General features: G+C 41.8%; 1 protein-coding gene across 3 annotated transcripts in view; it reads right to left on the reverse strand.

The window, feature by feature from the left end:
• The window catches only part of ARHGEF7 (Rho guanine nucleotide exchange factor 7), a 163,133-nt gene that overhangs the window by 115,843 nt on the left and 21,472 nt on the right, over positions 1–25,818 (reverse strand). For 2 of the 3 annotated variants that reach the window (XM_045567471.1, XM_045567476.1), the window contains exon 2: positions 15,397–15,483. In XM_045567471.1, the coding sequence (XP_045423427.1) occupies positions 15,397–15,483 (87 nt within the window). Of the gene's footprint in view, positions 1–15,396; positions 15,484–15,669; positions 15,731–25,818 lie in introns of those variants that run through there. The other variant, XM_045567474.1, reaches the window with a different exon arrangement.

The following is a 25,818-nucleotide window of genomic DNA, read 5'->3' on the forward strand; positions in this document are numbered from 1 at the left end:
TCCTCATCACAGCTCCGCCATCATTAAGAATTCTCCCATCTGTCACCTTGCTTATTCTCTGCATATTCCCAACCACTTGCCTGTGGGCTGCATATCCAAAGCTACTAAAAGTGTCTGACACACTATGGGCACTCAGTAAGCAGCTGCTGAATTATTCAGTCAATTCCCTACTGCTTGTGTCAGTGAACTATTCGGAACAAAAAGAAGCAGTTCACCACCAAGAAATACCGTCTAGAGAAGCCAACCAGAAGTTACGGCAGCAAAGGGTGAACGGCCACACTCACGAAGGCCGGTCTACACTGTAAGAGACAGAAATGGAATTTAATCAAGCCTACAAGAGGAAGGAGTCTAAGGCACGCTGCACTGTGCTCCCAAAAAAGAACAAAAGCAAAGAAGGACAGAGAAAGACCCCCGAAAACACACACAACAGACAGAGCCTTTCGATTCTCCCAGACACACAATGGCGCATGTGCTGGACAAAACCAACCCATGACTATTAGCAAGCTCCCTTCCCTGCACACCCAGCCCCTCCCTGCACACCCACTGGTGCTTTCCAGGAGCTTTCTGCTCATCACCCCCAGCGCAGAGATGCCACCAGCTGGAAAGGCTGGGACTTGTATGTGGTTAAATGGCGGGGTGAAGGCATGCTTCACAAAGCTGAGGCAGAGTGGACCACAGGCGTCCACCCTGAGACAACCAGCTGGCAAAAGCACTAGGGGGAACTGAAGTGAACCACGCCCCTCCCACTGGACAATGAGGGCACCTCCCAGCTCCTCGCAGGCCCCGGGAGTCAAAAAATACAAGGGCAAGAGCAGGGGAAGGAAAGGAAGAGTGAAAAGTGGCAGGCAGAAGGTGACAGGGGACCAGATGAAGCCTCCCCTCCCTGGTGAGGGATGGCAGGAGACGACACCAGGCCTCCCATCCCTGGTGGGGGTGTCAGGGGACCACACGGGGCCTCCCTCTCTGGTGGGCAGAAATCTTTGTCAATGTCCACAGGGGATGAATCAAGCCTTTTCTAGAATCAGGAAGAGACACAGATGCTAATACCAAGCAAGAACACCAACAGAGGAATTTCATCGGTACTACATGCTGGACATTTTAAAAGCATGGTTAAATGTGAAAATCAATAAATGATGTTACAGTATAAGCTCTGAGAAAAAAAATAGTAACCAGTTTTTATTATTCCCATCCCAAAATATCTTCAGCAGTCTCTATAAAATACCTTAGATTTTAAACACCATCAAATACCACTCCCTTTTTAAAACAAACCCTTTATATTGGAACAAGCTACGATTCCACCTTATGTACTTCAGGTGCTTTGTGTATCTTCCAAGGGAGGGGTTGGGATGCTAGACCAAGTAGGGAAATTTACCTTATGAATTATTAATGCCAGACATGATATTAAGACCAACTTGTCTGGACAATTAAGTCACATAAGTAAATTTTTTGTCACAAAGTAACACTACACAATCTTGACCCAGTCAATGCACATGCCACCATAAGCAGTTACGCAGCCTGGAAAACCTAAACAGCACCCACATGACATACCTGCCATGCGGGCCCCACCTCCTCACTTTCTGGCCCCCTACATTCCAGGACCACATGTAGAGACACAGATACCAGCTCCAGCCAGGGAGGGAGCCGCCTCCCCGAGAGCACAAGTCAGAGAAGCTGTAGGGCAGCAAATAATGCTCCTCTACTTGCGTGGAGGAGGTGGTCCCCAAACTCTCTCAGAATCAAACACAAACCGGCTTAAAGGGGACCCCAAGAGCATACCCCAAACGCACTTCACAAATTGCCAAACCCTGGGAAAGCCGTCCATGGATAAACTTCTCAGGCTCCATCCTCACCAGGGAACACTGTGACCCCAGCAGCTCTGACTACACTGGGGCTGAGCCTACAGTACAGTGTCTCCAACTGACGCCACAAAGGGAGGCATCCTATCCTCCAAAGTGAGACACTGAGGATCAGAACTTGTCAGATTCCCTGATTTTCCCAGTCTGACCCTGCAACTCTGTGAAGACAAAGAAGCAAAAGTGACAGGAGGCTTTTAAAAGGGGGCAAAGTGCAAAAGGCAAGTTCCACTCTCCAGAAGCCGAGCAGACCACCCAAGCAGGTCACCCCACCCAGGCTGCCCTGTTCCACCAGGACTGGCCCTCTGCTCTCAGGCAGCATGTGATGCACCTCAAGACATTCCAGGGAAGTAACTGGCAAGATCTGTGTGTACTCTGACCCTAACTTTGTGAAAACAAAGGGAAAAAAGGTGTGGGTGTGAGTGTGCAGCACTAAAAGTTACTGGAAGGAAATATGCCAATATATTAACTTATTAATGATACAAATGGAGTGATTTTTTTTTTCATATACTTCTCTGCAGTTTTTATTTCCATAAACAGGTTAAGTATCCCTTATCTGAAATGCTTGGGACCAGAAGTATACTAAATTTTGGATTTTCAGATTTGGGATGCTCAACCTATATACATACACTTCTCATATAATCGGAAGAAAAAAGTAGCATAAAGTAAAGTTTAACTGGCCAGACGTGGTGGCTTACATCTATCATCTTAGCACTTTGGAAGGCCAAGGCAGGAGGATCACTTGAGGCCAGGAGTTCAGGACCAGACTGAGCAACATAGCAAGACCCTGTCTCAGTCAGTCAGTCAATCAGTGAAAAAAATAAGGTTTAACTGAAAAACAGCTATGTCTAGTTGTATAAGCCATTTCTGGCTGCTGTCACAGGACAATCGCAGAATAAGTGCAAACGAGGTCTGCCCCAGCACCGAAGTCAGTCACCATCTGGCTTTTTACAGAATAGTGTATCAAGCCCTGGTGTGCAGCACTGTAACCCCTCTTTCTGTCACTAACAGTCTCCAGAGTGCTTTCACTAAGTGTGCAAATGATGGTTCAAATCTATTGCAAAGAAAAAAAGGCTGGATTTTCAAATGGAAATTTTATTATAGCTTGAGGTGCCTTTGAGAAAGTGGTCCCACAAAAGTGTCAAGGCCAGGTGCAGTCAGAGGTGACACTGTGATATGAGGTCAAATAAACTTCCCTGTAGCCTGGGAGAACTGAACCACACAATTAGGAACTAGAGAATTGCTTGACTTCAGGGGATTTTAACAGAATATACAATTCCAGGACCACACTTCCACAGAGACTATATGAAGACCCCCTTCCCCCAAGAATGATTAGTATTTCCATTTATAGAAATGAATTTATTTTGTTGTAGTATTTCTTATTGATTTGCAAGAGCTATTTATATATTTAGGATATCAGCCCCTCACCAAGGTTATAAATATCTTTTCTCAGTGCACCACTTGCTTATGCTCTTTGCCACTGTCTTAGTCCCTTTGAGCTGCTATTAACAAAATACCATAAACTGGGTAGCTTATAAACAACAGAAATGTATTTCTCACAGTTCTGGAGGCTGGAAGCCTAAGACCAAGGTGCTAGCAGATCCAATGTCTGGTGAGGGCTGCTTCCTCACAGACAGCCACTTTCTCCTTATACCCTCACCTGGCAGAAGGGTGAGGGATCTCTCTGGCGTCTCTTTTCTAAGGGCACTAACCCCATTTCATGAGTTTAATCACCTCCCAAAGGCTCCACCTTCTAATACTGTCACCTTTCAGGTTACAAGTTTGACATATGAATTTTGGAGGGACACATTCAGACCCACAGCAGCTGTATTCACTTATCTCTTCCTCTATGGCTTTTTGTATCATCCTTTAAAAACCTTTCCCAATTAGAAAAACATTCACCAGACTGATTTTAAAGATCATGGCTATTCAATCATTAAAAAAAGCACACGCAAACTGAAACACATACACTATGAACCAACTTCCCAAATTAAAAGAGTGAAGAGAAGGAATATTTAGGTATATAATCTGTAGCAATATTGAAGTGTACTTCTATAATCAAAAATGAGACATTTTTAATGCTTTCCACTTTTTCTATTGTTTTTGCTTTCAGAGTCCCCAAAGAGCCCCACCCAGCTGTGCCACCCCTCCACAGGTGCCTGCATCACTGCACTCATACATAGCTCCCCAGGCTAGCTCTGGCTAAAACCAAAGCCCAGATACCTTACACCTTAATGTTAAAAACAGTACCAACCCACACAGTTTAAAATAACTTAGCCTCCTCATCACAAACAAAATGTTCTGACAAAAACCTACTGGGGCAACTGTGAATACCACAGGTAATTCCATCTGGTTATACAGACCCTGAACAAAAGTCACACAAGAGTGCATCAGCAGACTTAAGCTTAAGGTAAAAGCCAGTTATTTCATCTTTGTTGAAGCCCTTATTTGACAAATTTCAAGATGGTGAAAAAAAAAAAAATCCAGTGCATATAAAACTCTCAGTTTCCCTATTTTATGTGTATTTAGTAAGCATGCATTTTTCTTATGGATACAATCAATACAAAGATAAAACGTTTTAAAACATTAAAGATTATCACTGCTGTTTTTAATATTTAAAACAGAAAAGATTGAGGGCAAGTATTCATTTATCTACCATAAACTAACTCCCAAATCAAACTCCTTGCCCCAGTTACGCAACAAGCAGGTTTCCCATTTTCGACTCAGACACGAAGCAGCCAGACACTGCTTGCAGGGAACTGCCACTAAAACAAAGGACAGGCAGCAGCCAGACCCTCGGTGTGACCAACACCATCGTCTCCCAACAACAAACCCTCTACTGAGAAGGTGGACCTGGCCTAAATGTGCCGTGAATGCTTTCCCCTGCCACACAGCATCGAGTCGAGGCCAGAAGACCTTGTCAGCCTTGCGCAAGGCAATCGATTGCACAGGTAAAAAACTGACCAATCCTCACCCAGGTTCCCTATGGCCAGACATAAAACTAAGATAAATTCCAGTTCAGAGGAGGAAAGCATTCAAGTAAACAGAAAAGCAATTTTGACATCTATGTTTGGTCTTTCTCAGACCAGCCAATATTTTTATTATGTTGGCTGTGAGAGCAAATCCTAAAGTCACCTCCTCACAGAGGCCTTCCCTGAGTTACCCTATCTAAGTAAGCATCCACTCTTTCACCTCACTGAAGATGATATTTTACAACCGCCAGACATGACATTTTCATTTGTCCACGCATGGATCCCTCTGTTTAGCTGTTTCCTCCAACTAGAACGTAAGCTCCGTAAGAGCAGGAACCACCCCCCCACCTCAATTCACCAAGCTACCTGCAGCTATTAGACCGTTGTCCCACAAATGAAAGTACTCATTAAATATTTATTGACTTACTAGCATAAATATTATTTTACAATTGAGAAGGATGACTCCAAAATATTAATTTCTCAAAAAAAATCTTCCCATAATGTCTCCAAAACAAGGTCCCTGTAGCGTTAGCAGCATGCTCATTACCAGCGCCAGGACCAGAAAGGGCCTCTGTGGCAGTAACTACCTCTAAAAGTCACTCCTAACATGACTTGCTTGTCTCGCAAACAATGACACTTCTCAAATGTGAAGCTACTTTTCTGAGGATTAAATAAATTAGTACGCAGTAAATGGATACAGCAGTGCCTGACACATCCCCAAGGTAAGCATCCATTATTGTCATCATTATTCTTACCTACACCACCTTCCCTAATTACTGAGCTCCCCTAAGTTCAGAACTACTGATTTGAAAAGAAATGATGAGGTCTGCTTCACATTCTCCATAGTAAGCTATTGTCTCTGCACTGTTTCTGGCACAGGCACCAAAGAACACACTGGAGGAGCTCCGCATCATCTCCCTTCCTTTCATCATCACACATCCCCGGCGTCCACAAATATCTCACTGTACATCCATCATTAAGGAACCTATTCTTTCAACACGGCACCACATCCTTGAGAGTTAACACAACAAGACTACAGAAGTATGCCATTTTTACATTGTTAATACTTCCTTCAGTCAGTTTCCCATCTCTCAAGCTTCAAAAGATTAAACCCAAGTTTTGAGATTCTGTGATTTGGTACTGGAGGTGGGGATGGAGAATTTACTGAACTTCTGTTAGCAAGCTTCAAATTTTTATAATGTATAAGGATACTCTTTTTGATCACTATCTTTCAAGACTGAACCTTAACAATTCTTATTTTATCTACCTTTACATGGAAACCCTCATATTTCCCTATTAACATTCTAAGTCTTTCTTCTACTTGAAATTTTCTTGCCACCTCCATTCTTAGGACATTCTGAGAACATAAGGACATGGAGGGAAAAAAGTCAATTCTCCACTCACGTTCATCACAAAGGCAGCATGAACAGCCTGATGAAATCCGCAGGAGGCGGGATCCTCTGAGCCTTGATGGCAGCAGCTGCTGGGTGGCTGAGGGGACCCCTACTCCCTAACCCCACCCAAATGAGGCCGCCACAGCTGTCACCCAGCACAGAGACCAAGTGGATAAGACTGCAGCAGGCGCAGAGACAGACACAGGGAAGGCTGGCACCTTCCATTTCCATCACCCTGGCCATCTCAGCCCAAATGGTTTCCTTATGACCTGGATGGGAGAAGGAACCTCGGTGAGAAGGACCCTCCTCAGACTCCTGGTGCCCGAACCCTCCAGAGACAAATTGATCAGAAAGAGATCACTCTGCCAAGGAAGGAACCCTATTGAAGCTAGATAGTCACCTTGTCACCCTACCCAAACTCCACACCACTCCTTCCCAAGAGTGCTCACACACACCATCTCACTTGTATTGTGCAAGTTTCCCTTGAGGAAGCAGTGGTTCTGGCATTCTGTCACTTGGGACCTTTCATTCTGGAATGTGTCTCATGCATCTGTCTGGCTCCTGTATGTGTCTACCACAATGGCAGCTACATGCAAGGTGCTACGTTCTTAGTAGAAAGAGGCAAACTGCACAAGAGTATTCCTAATATGGCCCCCCTCCCATCTGCCCAACACACAATAAGTGTTATTACTATATGTGTACTTAAGTGTTGGTCAGTTAAAATCAATTTGATGGTGAGTACATGTGGTGTTTGTTTTTCCATTCTTGTGATATTTCACTTAGTAGAATGGGTTGCAGCTTTATCCAGGATAATACAAGAGGTGCTAGATCACCACTGTTTTTTGTGGCTGAGTAGAACGCCATGGTTGGTATACATATAACACATTTTATTAATCCACTCATGCATTGATGAGCACTTGGGTTGTTTCCACATCTTTGCAATTGTGAATTGTGCTGCTGTTAACATTCTAATGCAGATGTCTTTTTTATAGAACGTCTTTTGTTCTTTTGGGTAGATGCCCAGTAATAGGACTGCTGGATCAAATGGTAGTTCTACTTGTAGCTCTCTGAGGTATCTCCATATTACTTTTCACAGAGGTTGTACTAATTTGCAGTCCCACCAGCAGTGTCCCTAATGTTTTAATTCTTGGAAGAGTATTTTTAAATATTCTTTTGGGCAAAATCATAACATAGCCAATCATAACTCGGCTAAAAAACTATGAAGAGAATTGAGCATTAGACAAAGCAGCATAATAAATAAAAGTAGGTATTCCTTCAGAAATACACAAGGAAGATGAGTGTTTCACAAACAGGAAAGGCGATTTCTTTTCCAAAACCTCTAACTCACTAAATCACCCAGCTCATTTACAATGCTGGAAAGCCCACCTGAACTCCTTTCAAATTCTCCCAGCTTTAAAGAGAGAAAATGAAAATCTCATCACTCACACACACAGAAAACCCAGGCCTCTCACCTTTGCAAACAGTCTCCAGATGCGCTTATAGCCAGACTTACGGCCTGCATGGAAGCGGCCCCAGAATGCCCTACTCAGCACTTCACCAGATTACTTGTGCAACAGCTGGAAGGTAGCACTACAAACTCCTGGGGTTTTCGACTTTTATTTTCTATTCTAGCAGCTTTTCTTTCACACCCTTCTTCAAAAGTTCAATGCAAGAAATTCTGAGTGCCTCACTCACATTTACTTTAGTTTACAGTGTACCCAGAAATGTGGGCACTGAGCAAGATACAAGAAAAAAAGCCAAAATGTATACCCACGAGGTTTCCATCTTCCCTACATACAACAGGTACAAGGCAGTCACAGACAGACAGGAAAAGACTACTTTCATATACTGCCACTGGCAAGGCAAAGTGACAGAACTTCTCTGGAGACAGTATGGCAGTAGGTGTCCAAAGCCTTTAAAGTCCTCACCTTTGACCTTGCAGTGCCACATCAGGGAATGCATCCCACAAAGACAATCAAGGGTGAAGAGTTTTATACAGAAATGTCCATCACACAGTCCACTGTTTACAACAGTGGAAACTTAGAAACCACCTCTATATCCAAAAATGGGGATTTTTACCACTAAGAGGCAGCTATGAAAGTAGCAGACAAATATTTAACATGGAAACCCAGTCACCATACCAAGTTCAAGCATGTTACAAAACATTACGCATACTATGATGTCATGGACATTTTTAAAGTATATTTATATATGCACAATGAGAAAAAAAGACCAAAAAAGAAATACTACTAACTTTAACAATGGTTATCTCTAGATAGTAGCATTAGCATTATACAATTTTTCATTTTCTTCTTACATACTCTATTTCCTGAACTTTATATAATGAATATGGATTACTTAGTAAAGATTTAAAAAAATATACAACATGGCTCGAACTACAAAAAAAGAATGATGATGACTATAATAATAACAGACAATATCTATTTGGCACCTCGAACTTGCAGACACTGCTCCAAGTGCTTTACATTAACTCACTGAAACCTCACAACAAATACAAAGGACAAGTATTACTATATTTCCAATGTGCAGATGGCAGAGCTAGTGACATGGTAGCAGCATGGGACAGCAACCCAGCAGAGGGGTTCAGGTCACTATACTATGTTGCCTCCCTGAAGCAGACACTTCATATACGTAGGCAGCTAAGAGTCCAGGGGGAAAAGTTTGCTGAAGATCAAAATCACAGTTACCAGAGTGAGTATGCCAAGTTAACCGTTCAGCAACCACACCACAACAAGCCTGCTTTTTGCCACTCAACATCACATATACATTCTTAGAAAGTGATACAGGTTGAGTGTATCACTCGAAATGCTTGGGACCAGAAGTGTTTTGAATTTCAGATTTTGGAATATGTACTTTATACCTACTGGTTGAGCATCCCAAATCCAAAAATCCAAAATGTTCCAATGAACATCTCTTTCGAGTGTCATGCTGGCACTCACCAAGTTTCAGATTCTAGAGCATTTCAGATTTCGGATTTTCAGATTTGAGATGCTCAACCTGTGTTGTTAAAATGTCCATGCTACTCAAAGTTATCTACAAATGCAATGCAATCCCTACCAAAATTCCAATGGCATTCTTCACAGAGACAGAAAAAACAATCCTAAAATTCATACATATGGAACCACATAAACCCCCAAATAGCCAAAGCAATCTTGAGCAAAAAGAGCAAAGCTAAAGGCATCACACTACCTAATTTCAAAATATATTATACCAAGCTACAGTAACCAAAACGGAATGGAACTGGCATGAAAGCAGGCACATAGACTAACAGACCAGAAGAGAGAGCTCAGAATTAAATTCACATATTTACAGTCAATTGATCTGCGACAAAGAACAGACAAGGGGAAAGGACGGTCTTTAATAAATGGTGCTGGGAAAACTGGGTATCTACGTGCAGAGAAATTAAACTGGGCCCTTATACCATATAAAAAAATCAACTCAAAATGAACTAAAGACTTAAACATAAGCCTGAAACTATAAACCAGTAGAAGAAAACAGGGGGAAAGCTCCACCACATTGATTTGGCAATTTCTTGAATATGATGTCAAAAGCACAGGCAACAAAGGCAAAGACAAATGAGATTTCATCAAACTAAAAAGCTCCTGCAAGGCAAAGAAAACAATCAACAGAGTGAAGAGACAACCCACAGATTGGAAGAAAATATTTGCAAACCAGATATCTGATAACGGGCTAATTAGCCAAAATATATAAAAAATTCAAACAAGAAAACAACCAAATTAAAAAAGGATAATCAAAAAACATACAAATGGCAATAGATAGATGAAACAATGCTCAACATCAGTAATCATCAGGGAAAAGCAAATTAAAATCGAGATGACATATCACTTCACACCTGTCAGAACGGCTATTATCAAAAAGATGAAAGGTAACAAGTGCTGGTGAGGGTACGGAGAAAAATAAACTCTATACACTGTCGGTAGGAATGTAAATTATTTGGAAAACAGTATGGAGGCTCCTCAAAATACTAAAAATAGAATTACCATATGATCCAGCAATCCCACTTCTGGGTATATACCCAAAGGAATTGAAATCAGTATGTAGAAGAGATGTCTGCACTCCCACAGTCACTGCAGCATTATGAGCAATAGCCAAGATAAGGAATCAACCTAAGTGTCCATCAACAGATGAAAGAATAAAGAAAATGTGGATTATATACACAATAGAACACTATTCAGACTTAAAAAGGGAAATCCTGTCATTTGCAACAACATTGATGAAACTGAAGAACATTATGCTAAGTGAAATAAGCCAGGCACAGAAAGATAAATACCACATGATCTCACTTATATTAAATGTGGAAACTAAAAAAGTTGAACTCCTAGAAGCAGAGAGTAGAATGGTGGTCGCAAGGGGTTAGACACGGAAAGGTAAGATGTTAGTCAAAGGGTGCAAAGTTTCAGTTAGGAGGAATAAGTTTTAGTGATCTATTGTACAGAAGGTGACTATAGTTAATATTGTAACACATATTTCAAAATCATTAAAACAGATTTTAAATGTTCTCGCCACAAAGAAATAATAAATATGTGAGGTGACAGATATGTTAATTAGCTTAATTTAATCATTCCACAATGTATTCGTGTACCATGACATTACCTTGTGCCCCATAAATATATGCAACTTGTCAGTTAGAAAATAAAATATATGCATTAAAGAAAATAAAAAGAAACTGGATTGTGAGAGAAGCTGCATGTGAATAGCAGTGCTACATTTCATCCTCTACTGATCTGAGAGACCAAAACGCTAACCAAAAATTTCCAAGGGTGAGGATGGAAAAAGAGCAGATTTCTTCTCTGAACCACCTGGGACTTTGGACAATTTCCACTTTTCCAGAAGAACAGTTAAATAAATGAACAGTGATTCTGAAACCGGAAGATAATTTTAGTATTAGCTGATGTGCCAAGAAGCTGGGAAGATCAATTGAATTAGGATTACCTTTCCTATCAGGTTAAACATGCCTGTTCCAGAAATAGCCTATGAGAAAAGGAGTTGTGGTTTGCTTTCAGTTGACAGACTGGCTTTATTCCTTCTTGGCAACTATGAGAACAGGTCCATCCAGTTTCATCTGAAATGTTTCGTTTTTCTTTTGAAAGCAATGAGGCTAACATTGTATGGAAGCGCACAGTCAGTTCTTAAGCAAAAAAGTCTCATTAATATTAGACTATCAGACAGGATTATCCCTTTTTGGTCATCCATAAGAATCCTCTTTTGCTTTCAAGTATGGCTGATTGTCACCCAGGTAGAAGATTATGCTAGGAAACTGTGAAAAATGTCTATGGGAAGGAGAATGGCTCAAGACAAATATGGCTCTCACTTTATAATTATAATTTAGACTTTAGAGTAGCTGGAAAATTCAATAAACTTAGATACCAGAGTTTATAAAAATGCTGAAGTTAATCTTTTTTGTCAACTTTTCAAAGTTTATATATAAAAACCATACATATTATATATATATTTCTGAATATTTGTGAATATAACTAAATACTGAGAACAGCATTTTTCCTTCAAACAGAACTACATCAAAATTCATAGCTATATTATAATAAATAATAATGTTGTTGCTAACATCCCAGAAACACGTTAATAATGTGGGCTTAATTTAACGATGTACATTTAAACAACTATATCCTTAACTTTAGATCTTCAAATAAAAAGTTGGTAAACACGTCACAAGTATGATGATGTTTTCCTAGGAACACAAACTCTGCTTTTGCTAGTGTCACCTGCTTCAACAGTTATCAGATGCTTAATTAGATAATACTGTATTGGATGGGAAAATCTTGGAAGCTAATTTATTGTGACTTTGAAGGAACAAAAACACAAGTGCGTGTGCACATACACATACCCTAGTAGCTGCAACACTTAAATTAGAATTCAGAAATAACAGAGCAAAATATTGGAAAACAGAAATTACTCTTGATCTCTCTGATGAAGTGCAAAGAAATGTCCTCTCACTTGCTTGGCTTGCCTCACTAAGTCACTTCTCCCTAAATGAAATTCTAAACACATCATCATCATCATTCCTATTCTTGTTATGATTAATTATTATTTTGGTTGTTTTTGAGATACAATGGAGGGAAATTAGCACTGCTATGCCCAGTTTATATTTATCCTAATAGAAAAAAGATTCAAAAAGACACAGGCTGAACAGCAAAGAAAAAGTTATAAGAATATGAAGAGGTCACCATCTAAGCTGTGTGCACTGCTTTCCAACACAAAATTGTCCAAATTTAAAATTTTTTTAATTTCTCAAATTTAAAAACGTTTTACAACTTAAAACCTACAATGCTTCTCAAATTTTAACAATGCAAACTGCACAATATTCCTTTAAAATTTATAAAACGCCTTTCATAATTAGAACTCTTTGGGGGATAATATCTGATTCTCTATAGCTAATTAAGATGTGTATGCATTACAATAACTGATACATTAACCATAAAGTTCAGTTCCTCTTTTCCTGTAAGGACTTTTAGGAGAGTTTAAACTGGCAGTAAACAAAAAAATATATATACCAAAAACAGTCTGCTACAAACACAATTCAATCTAAACTAATCCCTGCAAAAAAGCTCCCTGATATTTATAACTGTACAAGGAAAAAGCTAATCTAGAATTTAAGGTATCAGTTTTAAGTTTCATGTTTGTAATTTCAAAATGTTTCTTATCAGTCAACCACCTTTTGGAATTTTGTGAAAATGAAATGTGTAAATGCTAGACAAATTTCAAAAGCACAAGGTCCTACCTTCCCCACTCCCTAAGCAATTCTCTTTAAAAACACTGGGAAACTGCTGCACTGTGGTTCACAGGGCAAGCCTTTCAGGACACAGCCCTGTCCCTTCACACCACGGACTACAAGGCTAGAAAGCCGGAGTTAGGCACAGAGTTCCTTTCTCAGGGTAACTTCCTAAAAATCACAGTGACTGAACAATTTATGAGGTTTCTCGTGTGCTATTTTCTTAAAATTTTCTTATCTCCTGAGTAATTAGGAGTTTTAAGTGTGACTTATATTAAGCTTGAAAAATGCTAATACTAACATTTGCATCTATTTTAAATTACATACTCTATAGCACAAAATAAGTCAAAATTGATTTTTTTCTTTAAAATGAAACATATTTGCTATCAACTATAGCTTCAAGCTCATTTAATTAGTAACAAATATTTATTGAAGGCCTACTATATGACAAGCACTGTTCTAAATGCTTGGGATTTGTTAGTGAACAAACACTTCTAGAGCAACTGTAAATAAACTAAATTATAAAAAAAAAGTTGCTATATAAAACATCAGTTGGAAAACTAAAAATGAGTTTAACACTCAACTTTCTTTAAAACAATACTTTCTTTAAAAGTCTTACACTATGGTTGTCAGATTATCTTAATGTGCAAATTGAAATTCAATAATGTAATAACATAAGCAAAACTCAGTAGTTTAAAGAGGATGATAAAATCCCACAACAAAGGCTAAGAAAAAGTAAAAACTGCTACTAGCAAAGCATATTATCACAACCAAATTAGGAAGCTGGATTATATAATGACAAAGCTGATACAACAAAGGGAAAGACCTTACTCTTTATTGAAACAATGTCTTCCCCCCACCCCCTTTAAAGAGCCCTAAATTTCTTGGACTTTCCCCCAATCCACTTTCATTTACCTGTAATTATTTCCTCACAGACATCAAATACTACCAACAATAAATATCTTCATGTTTATAGTCGCTAACAAAAACAGTGGTATTTAATCTCTATCCCGTCCTACATGTCTAATTTCAGTTAAATAAGCTTTCCACATAATCTTCCCTTACAGTTTGATGACTTCTAGTTCTTTTCCCAAGACGCCTATAGCGAGAGACTATCCTTCAGGAAGGGGAACCTCTACTGGGTCATGCCAATAGAACAGGTTCTACCAGAGATGCTTTCATATACTGTGGTCCCTTGGTATCCAGGTGGGATTGGTTCCAGAATCCCTGTAGATACCACAACCCTCGATGTTCAACTTCCTTATATAAAATGGCTTAGTCCCATATACTTTAAATCAACTCTAGATTACTTACAAATACCCAATACAAAGTAAATGCTATGTAGCTATTATACTGTATTTTTATTTGTGTTATTTTTATTGTTGTATTGTTGGTTTTTATTGATTTCTCCCTCCTCCAGTATTTTCCTTCCGAGGTTGGGTGAATCCACGGATGCACAACCCTCTGATACCATAAAGAGGGCCAACTGTACTGTTATCAAGGAGCTTGGCATAACTTGTCTCAGTCTGCAGATAAGGAAACTGAAGCTAAGAGTGGTAAAGCGGCAACATAAAAGGCAAGATTTAAATACAGAACTGCAACCACTTCAGCCTGCAGTTTCCAAGAAAGATTTCTGAATCTAAAGCACTACCCCAACAATAAGAAAAATCCCGAATGGAAAAATAAAATGAAAGATAGCCATTCTCAAACAGCTGCCACTGAAAATCCGAAAAGATAACGTTGGGTAAGGTGACAAAACATTATGCAAAATGGAAGACACCCCGCCCGGTATGTTCCCCAAAAGCATGTTCTACAAACCCCAAATACAAGTAATATGAATCCTCTAACCTAAACATTAAGTGTTAGAGACCCAGTAAAATGACCCAATTTCTGGTCCGAGATTAAAAAAGAAAAAAAAAAAAAGGCAGAGAAAGAAAGAAGTGAGGCTAGGAGGGGTTTTTTTGGCCCATTTGGCCAGGCTTTGCCTGATCACCTGCTGAGGATTCTGAGGACTGACCCAGACCTGGACGAAAATCCTACGGGAATCAGTAAACACAGAGTCCAGGCTGAAATAGGTGCCTCGGTTCACACCCCTGACAAACGGATTTTAAAATGTGTGTCACCGGCACCACAAGCTAAAAGCACCCTTCCCCACCTGAGCGAGCGCAAGGTTTGAGGTTCCACTCACTGGCTCCTCCCTGCCCTGGGGCGACCCTGGCGCCGCCTCCTCTGGGCCGGCCGTTACTTGGACCCGCAACGCCCCGCTCTGCACACCCCAGACCCCGGAACGGCCGGGCCCGGTCAGACCCGGGCGCAGAGTGGGCAGGAGGCCCGGCTGGAGACCGGTACCCACCCCGAGCCCGCCACCGCCCTCCCGGGCCCGCCCTCGGCCCCGCCGCCGCGCTCACCTCCAGCCGCAGGGACGCCCCGCAGCCGCGCAGGAACTCGCGGATGTTGCTCAGGCACTCGCTCTCGCTCCGGGGCTCCGGATAGACCTGCAACACAGAGCACAAGCGCTGAGCGCCGCGGGCCGGCGGCGGGCAGGCCGCGGACCAGGCCGAGCGCGGGCCCCGGCGGGCGGCCCCGACAGGGAGAGCGGGCGACCGGGCGAGCAGCCCCTGGCGGCCCGGAGCAAACCCGCCGTCCCCGCCGCCGGCCGCTTGGCCGCCGCTTCTCCTCACCCTCTTTCCTTCCTCCCTTGCTGCACCAATCTCTGCCCCTTCCCGCACCCGGAAGTGGTCCGGCGCCGGAAGTGACGCCCTCAGACCGCGCCCCGCGAACCTGCGCGGCTTTTTCCGGCAGGCCCTGGGTCCTCGACCCCGCGGATGCAGCCCACCGTCTGGCCAGGCGCGGCCTCCTCCTGAGACCTAGTTTTGGGCCTCGGTCTTGCCCCGTGGACGCAGCCCACCCGGTCGGTCCCCACGCGCGGGCGCGCCTTCCTCCCGCCCAATCTTCGGCCTCAATCTCGGCCCCGCAGACCCATCCCACCAGGCCCCGCGCGCTGCCGCCTCCTCCCGGCGCCCAGTGCTGACCTCGCCCCCGCGGACACAACGCACCGGTCGGTCCCCACGCGCGGCCGCCAACTCCCCGCGCCGGGTCCTCAACCTCGCCAAAGTGGACCCTGCCCTGCCCAGAGGGGTCCCGGAGAACTCCTCCTTGACGGCTTGAGCATCCCCAAAAGGGTTGGGAGAGAACCTGGTGTCCCTTCTTTCTAGCCTAAGTTCATGGGGAGTGCAGTTATTATTCTAACGTGAAAACTTTATTAAAATAATTAAGCAACATAGATTATGTATGTTGGGATTAAAGTGCAATGTTTTCTTTTCCCGAATGAGGCCATGTGCTTCACGAATGATTAAGAGACGGTTACATGACAGCTAATAAAGTCAGCTGAGAAGAAACTGGCATATGGAAGAGTGGAGAGCAGGTGCACGCAGCCTGCCTAGTGCTTTGGTCCAACACAGAATTGTGAGGGCCACCGGCTACACGCGTAAAGTGTTCGGACCTCACCCATTGCAAGAAACTTTTAGGAAACCAGGAACAGTACCAACAACTAGAAAAATCTAAGGAGAAGCCTGAGACATCAGAAAAGCTCTGTGGTTTTGTTTTTTAATCTAAGAATCATTTTAACTAGTTAAGAAAATTTCTGTTCTAAATTGTATATGAAGACATTAAGTATTGGCATTTACACTGAAACATCATCTAGTACTCTAGCATTAGAGGACATTAAAGGCATTTTTGTCCTTCTGTAGGGGAAAATTGTGACATTCCATCAGGCCACTCTCAGGAATACTGTAGTTTCATATTAGAGTGTTCAAATCTTTTAAAATTACAAACCAAAACCAGGGTATTCAGAGATGCCAAGAGAAATGAAATGAAAAGTGCTGATATGTTCTCCAAATTAAACAAATTTGTTTTTCAGTGGAACAGCAAAACCGAAGCTACGCCCTGGCCCATTTTGCCCCTCTTCTCCCTAAAAGAATTTTCAAAAATTATGTACCATCTAAGTTTTTTCTTCATAATTTTAAATAGTTGCAAAAGGATGTAATTTCTGATACTCTGATAATGGCATTTTAAAATTAAACTGTTAATGTCATTTTTTTAAAAATCTACCCAATAGACTCTAAATATAATAGAAATATATACCCATTCTCAATCTAAAAAATTTATGTACAAGTCAGATGTCAGACATTAATTCTTTTCTCCTTTAACTTATTTCCATTCTACTTCCCCCAAAGAATTGTATCCAAATATCTATTTTTATGCTTGAGAATCTTACTGATCACACTATCTTTTTTGGCAAGAGAGCCCTATAAATACAATAATCATTTACAGATTCTATATTTGTGAACTCACCTACTTGCTAAAATTTATGTGTAACCCAAAAATCAATACTTGTGGTACTTTCTCACTCATTTATGGACATGTGCACAGAGGTGAAAAACTTGAATCTCCTTGTCTACATATTCCCAGCGGAGCTCGAACAAGGCCATGTAAACTCATACTGTAAACAAATGTCCTTTTCTCTATCTATCTAGTGCCATGTTTTTCAAATGTTTGTGCTTTTTAATGGTGATTTCACTGTTTTAAATGGCCCCCAAATGTAGAGCTGAAATGCTGTCTAAAGTCCCTAAGCGCAAGAAGGCTGTGATGTGTCTTACAGAGAAAATACGTGTGTTAGATAAGCTTCGCATGAGTTTTAGTGCTGTTGGCCGTGAGTTCAATGTTAATGAATCAACAATACGGTACATGCAGAAAAAGGAAGAGGAGATTCGCCAATCTGTACGTGAGGCTGCTCCAGAAAGTGCTAAAGTAACATCTATGGTGCGTGATGAAGCTATGGAAAAGATGGAAAGGCAGCTAAATTTGTGGATTCATGAGATGACTACCAATAAAAAAAGTATAGTGGACAGCATTGTGAGGCTGAAAGCCAAAGAAATTTACAGCCATGTTACCCAGGGCCAGGAAAATGTTAAACCTTTCTCAGCTAGTGCGGGCTGGCTTGCACGTTTCAAAAGGCGATACAGCATGAAAAATTTTAAACTTGCAGACAAGGCAGGTTCTGCAGATCAAGAGGCTGCAGAAGAATTTAAAAAATACCTACTAAGCGTTATACATGAAAAGGGTTATGCTGAAGAGCAGGTTTTCAATGCTGATGAGACTAGCTTGTTTTACAAGAATGTTGGCAAACGAACCTATGTAATGCAAATGACCTCCAAAGCCACTGGCTTTAAAGCATTCAAAGATCACGCAACCTTGCTACTGTGTACCAATGCTAAGGGCGACTTTTAAGTGCAAACCCCTAATGGTGTACAGAGTCCAAAATCCACGAGCACTTAAAGTGAAAAACCTGAAGTGTATGCCAGTCCATTGGAGGTGGAACAAAAATGCATGGATGGTGTCTGAAATATTCTGGGATTGGTTCCACCACTGCTTCATCCCAGAAGTTGAACACTATCTCCAGGGCAAAAACCTTGCCTTCAGGGTTTTATTAGTTTTGGATAATGCCCCAGTTCATTGCCATGAAGAACTTGAAATTGCCCACCCCAACATAGAAGTTCTTTTCATGCCCCCAAATACTACATCTCTCATCCAACCCCTCAATCAGGGCATTATAAAAACTTTCAAGGCACACTACATAAAGGAGCTTTATAGTAAGGCTTGCGAGGCTCTTGAAGCAAATGAGGAAACCACCATGATAGATACTGGAAATCAATCACTATACACAATGTTATTGATTATATTGGCACAGCCTGGGACAGCATTAAGCAGGCCACTATCAATAACTGTTGGGAAAATGTTTGGCCAGACTGTGTGAAAAATTTTGAAGGCTTTGATGGTGTTACAGAAAATATAAAGAACAATGTCAACAACATAATACATATTGCACAGCAAATAAGTGGAGAAGGTTTCAATAACATGAAGGAAGAAGATGTGGAGGAAATTTTGGCAGAGAAGGCAATAGAACCCACCAAAAAAGACATGGATGAGATGGCAAAACATGGCATCAGAGTCAGTGATGAAAGTCAGGACAGTGATGAAAGTCACCCTAGGACTCCAAGAATTGTCCCTCTCACAGCAGCCAAAATATCAGAATGGAATTCTGCCTTGGAAAAAATCTTCAATGACATGAAAGAATGTGACCCTATGCTGGAATGCAGCCTCACATTTAGGTGCCTAACTTCCACTGCATTTGTCCCTTATTCTGAGACACTGAAAGATTTGAGGCGAAAAGCGAGGCAGACCAGGCTAAAGCAATTTTTCAAGCCATATTGAGAAGGGAAGTTGCCAACACCATCAACAAGTTGCAAAAGACAAACTCCTAAGGTAGATCTTCCAGAATACAACATGCCACCCTCATTGATGTCTTCCTCTTTTGTAGGATAAGTTCTATCAACCTCTCCTTTGGTTTTCCTGGGACAAGCCAAGGTCAGGAGGTTAAGCCACAGTGTGCTGACCACCATATGTCCTACAGCTCCATCCACAAGAAGATTTCAGTTAGTTTTTATAAAACTTTAAATGCTTAATCTTTACTTAATGCTTTTTTCAGGACTTTCTGTATTTGCATTACTGTGCTATATAGTATAAAGTATGTGTTCACAGCATTATATGTGTTTATTATCTGTGTTTATGTGAGTACTGTATGTGTGTACTGTGTGTGTGTGACTGAAAGAGTTGAACTAGCACAATCATGGTAGAGTACATTACATGATGCTGTAATTGAAATAATGTTATTATAAAGAAATACTACATATAATTATTCATAAGAAATGTATATTAAATGAGCTGTCTTCAAACAAAAATACACATAAAACAAGGTTATATATTGATTGGTTGACAAAATGTGACCAGAACCTCACCCTGTATTTCCCCTAGGAGCAATCTTGCAGTTGTCACTAACTCAGTGTTCAAGGTAACTTTATAGAACATAACTACCACAAATAACGAGAATTGACCCTACATTTAAGATTTTTAAGCCATAAGGATCTAACTGTTAAGATTTTTCTTCTGAACTGAGTTCACACAACTACTGTGAGTATACAAATGATGGAAACAATATATTTTGGTTTTTTATAAGTAATATAAAAACTAAAATTTTATTTGGAAATGTATATCCTAATGGAATGTATGGGGCTTTTTTTTTTAATTAGTTAATGTACCCATGAGTAACTATCACTTTTTGCTAGAGTGAGAATGGTCCAGCATCAGTTTGTTTTCCTATCTTAGGGGGGTTTTTTTATATAAACACTGAGAAGCCTTGTTCATAAAAATAATACTTGGAAATTAAAGGAGTTTTGTTATGATTGTAACTAATTCTTTGAAGCCTTCTGAGTCATATAGCCAAAGTCCAGATATGATGTCATAAATTAAAATTTTAAAGTCATTGACTTCTCAACACCATGTATATTTCTAATTGTCCCTTTGTTCCATGGCCTGGAAGTTTTCCACCTTGCAGCAGCACACCTCAGGAAGACAACCAGTGGTGAAAGGGCTCCCTGTGTGTGAAGTGGGAGAAAGGTCATAGTGAAAGGGGAGCTGGGACAACTAACCGAGCTTCCTGTCTTCCGTGGCCTTAGGCACTTCTAAGGCTAGTCAGTTTTAGGTGTGTGCATATGCAAGTTGAGGGTCTGGGAGTGGATTCCCTGAAAAGTATCCCATGCCTACATATGCCTTGAAAAGTATTCCTGTACATGTACATGGGTACGTGTAGCTATCTAGTTCTAAGGACAGTGTACGTAAAACAACATATGTGTTTGGAAAACTGTAATGTCAGAGAGTCAAAACTTTATAGCAAGTAGTACCCGGCTCTGTAACAAACAGGTTGTGTTGCCTCGGACAAGTCACTTGAGCCCTCTGGGTCTATGCCCTAATCTCTTATTTAAGGCTGCACTCAGCCTTTCTCACAGAACTGCCACGAGGATCAAATGGATGATGGGTTAATTCAGCAATATTTGGCCTAGATTTCAAGGCAGATCGTGTCATAAGTATTGTGAATGCAAAGAAGAGTGAGACAAGGTCCCTGCCCTCAGTGAGGCAGGGAAGACTGGCACACAACATGGCAAGTGCAGCCACACAAATGTTTGCTCAGGACCTTGGAAGTACAGTGGAGGGAAACCTATATTCTGCAGAGATGGGGAGGCCAGAGGCTTAACCAACATAAAAGGTGACAACTGAGTTGGGCCTGGAAGGGTGAAAATGCAGATGGAACTTCATATTCAAAGGTGTGACAGTTTAGAAGTTCATGGTGTTTTCAAGGATGGTGAGTAATACAAAGGCAACTGAGATCACGGGTAAAACTGAAGTGGAAAAAAATACATTTGGAATGTTAGGATACAATAAGTTAAAAAGTCCCCCTTCATGCTATACAAATGGTCAATGAGCATATGAAAATGAGTTCAACTCATTAGTCATCAGGGGAATGCAAATTAACACCACAGATATTACTGCACACCCTCCAGAGTGGATCAAAAGGATGGGGCTGACAATATCAAGTGTTGGCAAGGATGTAAAACAACCAGAACTCCCAGAACGACTGGTGGGAGTGTAAAGGGTATGCACAGAAGACTGGCAGTTTCTTGCAAAGTTAAACATAACATCCACCCAGCAATTCCTCTCCTAGGTATTTACCCAAAAGAGATGCAAACATACGTCAATAGAAATCCATGTACAAGAGTGTTCGTAGCGGCTTGATTTATCATCACCAAAGCCTTCACAACTCAGAGGAAGAGCTCTCCTTCTCCAGGTACTCTCCAGAAGCATTCCAAGAACTCAGGCCCCAAATGACCAACAACTCTGCCCAGTTTGCCTCCCAGAAATCCTGTCCCAAATTCTCCATAATAATAAACTACAGGCTTTTCCATCAAAAACTATAATCAGGCAGAGGCACAGACAGTCCCAAAACCTTTTCCTTCAAAATGCAGCTTTTGTACTTAATATTTGATAAAGGGTGTATCTGATGTGAAAATTTGTCACAAATTAATCACAAGCAATGGTAAGGTCAGACTTCAGAGGCCTCTCCAGCTGCCCAGTTTCCTCCTTGCCCACCTACTCCAGGCTGGGAACAATCAACTCCACCCTACCCAGTCACAGCAAAATGCCAACTAAGACAGCTGCTGCCTTCCCTCAGTGAGACTTTGAAGTGTTTAAGGTTTGAGTACAAAACTGCTTCAGAAGGAAAAACAGGTTCGATGTTACCTCAACAATTAAAATCAAAAGTAGAAAAAGGTCACAGTTTATAACATCTGGGAAACACTTAACTCTGCAGGGATCCTACTTCCCAGAGATTATGATTGAGCAGGTCTGGAGTACAGCCCAGGAGCCTAGTGTTAGCGTGTGTATGCATGTGCATGTGCATGCGTGTGTGTGTGTTTGAAAGTCGCCATCTGATTCTGATTTTCAGCAGGGTTTGGGAACCTGGTACAGTATACCTCACTGTTCCTCAAATATATACGTGCATCAGAACCACCTGGAATAACAGACTCAGTATGTCTGGGGTGCAACTCAAGAATTTGGATTTCTAACAAGTTCCTGGGAGATGCTGACAGTACCAGGACTATGCTTAGCCAACTAGTGGTATATGTAGACTGAACTGTTAATCAAGAAATGTCCTATTTTTCTTCCACTAGGAAAATGACTCAAACTCCCAACCACAGAACAAAGGTCTCCCCAGATCTTTGCCATCAACAGCCTCATCACCCCAGCTAGAAAGGATCACCTTCTCCTCTGCACACCTGCAGTTCTGTCTGCAGCACCCACCACATAGCTGGGCCTACCTGTGTACCTCTTATCTCCCCCATTAGACATAAGCTCCCCAACTACAGGGGCCCGCAGGCATCTCACATTAAACAGTCAGCAAATGTCCACTAAGTGACTTAAGCCAGCTAGGTCACCAGACTCACCCATCATAGAGTAAGTGAAATTCGAGACCAGCCTGAGCGAGACCCCGTCTCTACTAAAAAAAAAAAAGAAAAATAGAAATAAATTATCTGGACAACTAAAAATATATATAGAAAAAATTAGCCAGGCATGCTGGAGCATGCCTGTAGTCCCAGCTACTCGGGAGGCTGAGGCAGTAGGATCGCTTAAGCCCAGGAGTTTGAGGTTGCTGTGAGCTGGGCTGACGCCACGGCACTCACTCTAGCCAGGGCAACAGAGCGAGACTCTCTCTCAAAAAAAAAAAAAAATAGAGTAAGTGAAAGAACCTTATTGTGGAAACCGTCATAGAAAGCATCTGAGGTAGTTCTGGTATTTCACAGATGAGGAAACAGGGACTCAGAGAGGTGAAATGACCTGTCCTATGTACTTCACCAACCTCTCCATGCTCTGGAAGGCTGACCTCCAAAGAACACATCAGCCGGCTCGCTTGCTCTCTGGCTTCTGGAGGGGTCCAGCTGTTAGGAGGCCCCGGCAGAACATGTGAGCAGCTGATAGGATGGGGGCTGCACCTGTGTGCTGGAGCTGGCTCACAGGAGCTGGCAGTGTGTGTCTCACCCCATCATGCTGGTAGCTTGAGATCATCCAGGACGAAAGTATTCACACCACCGAAATCAGCAAACACTGCAGATCAGGGCCCCCACCCCAGAGAGCCAGCTGTTACACATTTACTAGCACACCACTGGCTGTGCTCCTCTGCTGAAGGAAGATCCCAGCTCTGCCAGGAGCCTCTTGGTAACTGCAGCTCTCACCGGCTCCAGGAACCCTGCTGCCCCATGTTTCCCTTAAGGCCAGGGGGAGTCGATCACTCCCCAGGGTGCTTCCACATCTCTTAGGGGCCCCTGCCCTCACTTCTTAAATAGTCTCTTCAACACCTGTGTTTAGTGTGCCAGCTATCTGTTTTCTGCTGGGCCCCTAACTGGAGAGCTTCCTTGTGGCAGCTAAAAATAGACCGCAGTATAATAGCAAAAGATAGGAAACAATTTAGAGCAGCAGTTCCCAACCTTTGTGGCACCAGGGACCACCAGTTTCATGGAAGAGAATTTTTCCACAGACGTGGGCATGGAGGAGTTGGAGGGGAGCTCAGGCAGTGTTTCGAGCAATGGGGAGGGGAGTGGCTGGAAATACATGTGAACAGATGAAGCTTTGCTACTCACCTCCTGCTGTGCACCCCCCCTTGGGGGAGGGGCTGAGGCAGAGCTCTGCAGCCTGGTTCCTAACAGGCCGAGGACTGGTACCAACTGCAGATTTAGAGGACAGATTAAATGAATTATAGTATTTCCACCACCACCACACAGCCTTTTAAAAAGGGGCAGCTTTATGTCCTGATATGTTATAATACAATCTCTAAGTTATGGGGGCTTGGAGGGATAGGGGGAACAGTATGGATATATATCTTTTGTGTTAAAAAAAAAATAAGAAGAAGAAGAAAAGAAAAGAAAAAGGCAAGAAGAAAATGCATGTGGGTGTTTAGAAATGCATGGAGTTATCTCTGCAAATATATGCCAGACACTTGACAAGGGCTGCCCACACGGGGGCAGAATGGGGCCTGCAGGACAGGGCAACAGGGGAAACTTGCTTTTCACTGTCTCCTTAGTGGACCTTTTGAATTTTGCACCATGTGCAAATATTATTAAATACGTTAAAAAAGCAGAACTATCTTGTTCTTCCCTTCTGGCCAGTGTGCCTTCCATGTACAAAACAGTCCTCAGCCAGCCTGGCTATCAGTTCCTAAGAGCTTTAGGATTTCACCTTCTAAAAGTCTACTTAGCATTTAATGGTTCATCTAATTTTTAATTACATGGTAGTCATTGCTTTATTCTAATTATATTGCAGCTGTCTTCTGTTCAGGAAGTATGTTCTGCCACAGCACTCCATGCTCATTCCACAGTTAATGATGTTAAGTGGAGTGAAAATACAGGTCAGCGGTGCTCCCTTGGCGTTATCCTGGACAACTCTTCGTCCAAATCCATTGGAAACAAATGAAGCAACAGACAGAAATTTCAAGGATTTTGTTGCTGATACCAGGTAAGTAAGCTACTCCCCAAAAATGTGTAGCCTAGTAAATAAGTAGTTTATTGAAAGAAATTTAAACCTTTAATAATATATATTTTTCTTTTGCTTGCTTTCTTCAACATATCCCAAAACCCAACTCCTAGATGAAATGCTACAGTCATCTGGGGAAAAACAAAATGTTTTCCATTAGGATGGAACTGGCCAACTTATAAATGGTAGTAATAAAAACAAATACACAAAATCTCCAGTTCCCAGCCTAAATTAGATATGCCAGAGACATGAATGTCAAGGAGAGACCAATAAGATTACACAGCTTAAGTTGACTCGTGTCCCCTGAGGCCTGGTTCCCACGGACTCCAAAAGCACGTGATAAATCCCTTCAGAGCCCGTGGCAATAGTCCCAAATTCATACCAATGCCAAAAATGGATAAGAAAATACTAAGGATAAAACATTTATCAGATAACCGAGAATAAATTTCTCCATTGAGTTGTATTTTGTTTTCCCAATGTCAGATGAAAGCATAGCAGTTGTATCTTAATTGTCAAGTGAGAGTGACCTGGACAAGAGCGCACACCCTACCACACCTGGACGTCAGTCTCTGCAGTGATGCAGACCCAGGGAGGCACATGCGGCTGGGAGGAGCCACCGTGAAGTCTCGTTACGTTCCTTTCACAGATGCCATTCTTGTGCCTCTGAAGGATCTTAATAGAGGAAAACTGAGAACAGTACAGATTCATAAGACAACTCAAATTGAGGGTTGTAGTCAGAGATTTTTCTTTAAAGTTTTCACCTATCCACATGGAATAATCATCCTTTTTTTCTTTCATCCTCATGCTTGTGACCTAATGAAAACAGTCCATAAATCATGGCATGGCATTTTGTA

Source organism: Lemur catta, chromosome 13 (assembly GCF_020740605.2).
Source record: "Lemur catta isolate mLemCat1 chromosome 13, mLemCat1.pri, whole genome shotgun sequence".
Taxonomy (NCBI): domain Eukaryota; kingdom Metazoa; phylum Chordata; class Mammalia; order Primates; family Lemuridae; genus Lemur; species Lemur catta.